Source organism: Belonocnema kinseyi, chromosome 10, assembly GCF_010883055.1.
Source record: "Belonocnema kinseyi isolate 2016_QV_RU_SX_M_011 chromosome 10, B_treatae_v1, whole genome shotgun sequence".
NCBI classification, from domain to species: domain Eukaryota; kingdom Metazoa; phylum Arthropoda; class Insecta; order Hymenoptera; family Cynipidae; genus Belonocnema; species Belonocnema kinseyi.
The window spans coordinates 47934755-47939852 of record NC_046666.1 but is presented as its reverse complement, the minus strand read 5'-3'; the positions used below and the strand labels follow the sequence as shown (position 1 = coordinate 47939852).

At 25.8% G+C, this 5098-nt stretch overlaps 1 protein-coding gene across 2 annotated transcripts in view; it reads right to left on the bottom strand.

The window, feature by feature from the left end:
* Positions 1-819, bottom strand: part of LOC117182294 — a 7317-nt gene extending 6498 nt beyond the window's left edge. For both annotated transcript variants that reach the window (XM_033375425.1, XM_033375426.1), the window contains exon 1: positions 672-819. In XM_033375425.1, coding sequence (XP_033231316.1) covers positions 672-726 — 55 coding nt within the window. In that variant the 5' untranslated portion in view covers positions 727-819. The remainder of the gene's footprint in view (positions 1-671) is intronic.
* Positions 820-5098: the final 4279 nt, after the last annotated feature.

Below are 5098 nucleotides of genomic sequence, written 5' to 3'. Positions count from 1 at the left end.
GAATTTAAATATGATATAATAAATTTATGTTGTACGTTGAAAATTGTTTTTAAATGATATAATGATAGAAAATAATTATTTTTTCGTGAAAAATTTAAAATGGTGGATATTCTAAATTTATTATGATATGCTATTTAAATTTACTGTGATAAATATTTGTATTCTACCATAAATAAAAAAAACTATTCACCTGCTAATAGCAACATTTATTTACTATTCCGAATCTTTCTACTTTCCGAATTTTTCCTCTCCGTATTTTTACTTATTCCTAATTGTTCACCCTCCTAATTTTAACGTTTCCGAATTTTTACCCATTCCGCTTCTTTGGTTTCCGAATAAATAATATTCAGATTTTTGGATTTCTGATTTATTCCTTTTTCCGAATTTTTGTTATTCCTAAGTTTTACCATTATGTATTATAACCCATTCTGAAATTTTACCTTTCTTAAATTTTATCAGTTCCGAAAAATGAACGGGCCCCATTTTTTGTTGTAAAAACACATTTTGTAAAGTTTCTTTCGCAATATCTTACTAAAGTCTAATAATTCTATTCTTCTTCAAAAAACGGCTTATATTATAAATACAATATATAATATATTAAACTTCCTTTTCGAAGTTGAATTTTTTTAACTTCATAATATAATAGATTTGAAAAATGATGCGTTTATTACCAGTGGTCCCTAAAATAATTGGAAGGTCACACTTTTCCTCACTTTTTGAATTCATGTTGAAGGTAACTTTGAGGCTAATGAAAGCTCAGCCGACCGCACAGAAAGCAACTTTTACTGCTGAAGGTTAGACACTGACTGAAATGATTTCAGGCATAATATTATGATTTCAGGTATCTTCCTGAAACTCGGAATCACTCGGTAAAGATTAAGGGCGGATCTAGTATTTCGGAAGGGGCTATTGCCAATTTTCTTGACCGCATGTATGCGAAAGGGGGCGGGAGTTTCCCCAATGGTGACAAAGAACTTTTCAAATTGCATTCTTGGGGCAGTGCATAAATTGGATAAGTGAGGGGGACTAATTCGACTGTGGGGCCAAGCAGACCCTTTTTTTAAAAGAAAAATCAATGGCCTGGAACCATAAGGGGCTAACCCACAGAAATAAAAAAATTTTACTTTTTTGTATTTTTGTATTGTCCAATCTGTCCTACGTATCGTGCTTTTTCTAAAAGTAAAAAATTGTGTTATCCTATGTTTAATAAAATAAAAAAGTTCTTCAAGGGGCTATCCCAATACGTACTCGATGAAAAGCTTTTCCGTTCCCCTGACAAATTTTTTGATAGTTCCTGACCCTTTAACAGAAAAAACGAAAGATAACATTTACCTTGATTCCGGGGTAAAAAGCTTTTCACAGAAAAAAGAAAGCATAAAATCTACCTTGATACTCGGGTAAAACCTATTTCACAACAAGAAACTAAGGATAAAATTGACCTTGATTTCGGGGTAAAAACTATTTTACAGAAAAAACTAAGGAAAAAATTTACATTGATTCCGCGGTAAAAATGATCTGAGACCAAAATTAATGTCACAGGATAAATTTCACCCAAATATCGTTTTAAGTTTCGTTTGTTTTTCCATGACAAAACATGTATTTTGAATGACACGAAGATGTCTAAATAAAACAGAAACATTGGTAGAAACCTTTTTTTCTGACTAAGAGGTCTCAAAACGTTAATATTTTATAAAAACCGACTAAGTCCAATTTATTTGTTTAAAAAAGTATTAACCTTTAAATTCTAATAATTCTTGTAAATGAAAAATATAATAGATGATAATTAAACTAAAAAAGATAAAAAATTTTTAATCAAAAAGATTTATATTGCTTCAAAAAACAGAGTTTTCATAAAAATAGTTGAATCCACAACTAAAAAGGATTATTATTCAAACAAAACATTTGCAATATAATTAAAAGAAAGATTTGATCTAAATTATAATTTGAAGGAAAAAATATTGTTAATGCTTAATGAAAATTTTGAATGACTATTTTTTTTCTTCGTTTATTTCCTTTGAAGTTATTTAAATATAATTTTCCTTTGTTGTTTCGAGAAAATTCAAAAAGATTTTTGATGTTGAAAATTTAACTCTTTCGTTAAAAGTTAAACTACTTTATTTATACTCTGTTTTTTAAGATTCATAATTTTAGTTATTAATTCAAGTCTGCTTGAAAACTCATTTTCTTCTTGAAAGTTTTTTTTTAAGATTCAACTGTTTTGTAAAAATTTGTCTTTAATTGACTTAAAAGTTCGAGAATTTCGTAGAAAATTTAACTTTTTCGATGAAAACTCAGATTTTTCGATTAAAATTATTCTATTTTGTAGAAAATTCGCCTTTTTGGCTTCAAAATTCGAGAAATTTTTAAAAACTCCAACTGTTTGGTTAACGATTAAACTATATTGTTGGTAGAAAATTCAAATAGTTGGTAGAAAATTGAACTGTTTTGTAAAAAAAATCTCTTTTTCAAATCAAAAGTTATTCTTGTTTTACAATTAAAATTGATCCATTTCATTTTTGGTTAGGAGGTGGTCTTTTTTATTTTGAAGGTTCGTCTTTTTTTGGTAAAAAGCTAAACTTTTTCCAAAATTTAAGTATTTTGTTAAAAATTCTACAATGTTGGTAAAAAATTAGTCTTCTTGGTTAGAAATTGAACTATTTGATAAAATATTCAACTACTTTATTAAAAAAGTTGTCTTTGCAGTACAAAAATTCATTTTTTACCAAATAAAAACAAATATTCAACAAGCAGTGATACTTTCCACCAAATAAATGAATTTTTTTTTAAAATAATAATTCCTTAACCGAAAAAATGTATTCTTTAAACAATGTTTTACCAAACAATTTTGTTTTGTTTTTTTAATAATCTAAAAAATATTTTTTAAAATTTACAAAATCAAATCTGGAAAATTTTGAAGCATTTTTTTCTAACTGCTGGATTTTCCAGAAATTGTAGGGAAAAATCCTGAAAAATTGTTTAATGATTTTTTAAAACAAATTTGTAAGAGAATATGTTAAAAGACTTTAGAAAAAAATTTGATGCTTAAATTACTGTTTCTAGCTTAAAATTATTTAATTTAATTTTTTTGATTCTTCAATTGAACACTTTGGCTGAGATTTTTGTTGTTATCCACTCGAAAATCTTTCTTTGTTCAAAATTTTTCTGTTTTAGCTTAGACTTGAGTTCATAAAAAGAACACAGAAGTTTTCACTTAATCAAATTCAATTTTCTATTTTGGTCCCTGTTCAAAATTTCTAAAGCCATATTTGAATTACGACACTTTTGAGATTAGGTCCATGAAAATTCTTTACATTCTGTTTTTTATGTGATAAAATAGTATTTTTATTTAACATTAATAAACTAATTGGCTATTAAAAAAAAAAGTTTGGTTCATTAGTTTCCAAATTAAGCTAATTTTGAGAAATGCGATTGATTAGAAAATAAAATAATTTTTTTTAATCAATGTTTTTAAATAAAGAATTGATTTAAGTTACTCATATAGAATTTTAACAAACAATTCTATTATCTTTAAAACTTTCTATATAATTCAAATTAAATATCCAATTTACATATTTCATAATATTAATTAATAGTTAATTATGTAATTAATATTATTAATTAAACAATTAAATTAATAAATATTCAATTACAATTATTTAATAATTATTAAATTTTTTTTTTAATTTTCAATGCAATATTCAAAGTTCAATCACAATATCCTTATTACAATATTAAAGCTACTGCAATATATTCATATATACATTAATTAAAAAAAATTTTAAGTAAAATAACATATCGTTGGAATCGTTTTAATTCGCAGATTGCGAATATTATATTTATAAATTACGAAGTTATGAATTTTAAAAAAAAGTTATATTTCTTATTTCAGTGGCATTAGGTTGCGTGAGGGAAGCAGGTACTCAGGGTAGAATTGACCATCACCCAAAATATCCGTTTAAAATTAAAAACACAAATTTTCAATAAAATTTATGGGAGAAAAAGTGTCCAGGTTTTTGGGACTAAAATAAAGTTGGGTTGAAATTTAAGGAACTTACTTAAACCTCACCATAAACCCATAAACCTTTTTCTTTGACAATTTGAAACATCCTTTTTTGGGTTTTTCCCAAGGGAAAATTTAGTCTGGCGAAGGTCTTTTGTTTAATCGTGGCCCAATATTAAATCTGAATTTTAAATTATGCCAAATTTAATCTCCTTTGATTTGGAGTAACTAATAAATCAACGAAGGGAAACGAAATTTCACATTTAATCTTTTGCATATTTCTTTATTGCCCCTGTTCCTTGAACTAACCTACTTCTTTGATATTTTCTTCTTTCTTTTCTCTACTGTCGAATTTCAGTTATGAAACAATAACATAATTGAAGGGTGGGTACGCAAAAGGAGGTAAATGTAATTTGTTCCAAAAAGTTAAATTTTTTTATTCATTAAGAAAAAAAAACTTTTTGTGTTAGAACTGAATGAGAATTGATTTTCTCGAAAATGGATACCTTTTTCCGGTAAACTATTCCGATCACCATTAAAAAAAAAAAGAAAATTATAATATTTACCATAATTTTAAGATACTTTTCAGAACACAAGGAATTCTCACGTATAAATTGAAACTTAATTTTATCTTAACTCGCACATTTTTCTATCAAACTGAATACAAGATTCAGTAACTCAACATCTCGGGAATGGCTCATCAGTTTATTTTATAATTAAGTATATACTTTTATTGCTTATTTTTTAAATTGAAATTTCAATTTTACACAATGTTTTTTCCCTCTCTTCCACAATGCCATCTACTTAATTACCTTTTGTCAGTCCACCCTTTAATTTAATTTTTAAAATCATGAATTTTTTGGTAGAAAAAAGAAAAACGATATTAATACAAAGAAAAATGAAATATCGTACTTACTTCGATTTTATTGAAAATAATGTATTTTATTGTTTATAAAACTATAAGTTAATCTCCAAAAGGACTTGGACCAATTATGATTATTTTTTAGGGATCCTTTTTCGTAGAAAATAGGATAATATTGTGCTAAAAATATCTTTGTTAACATTAACGCATCAAAAATATTTAGAGTTTAAGATTTA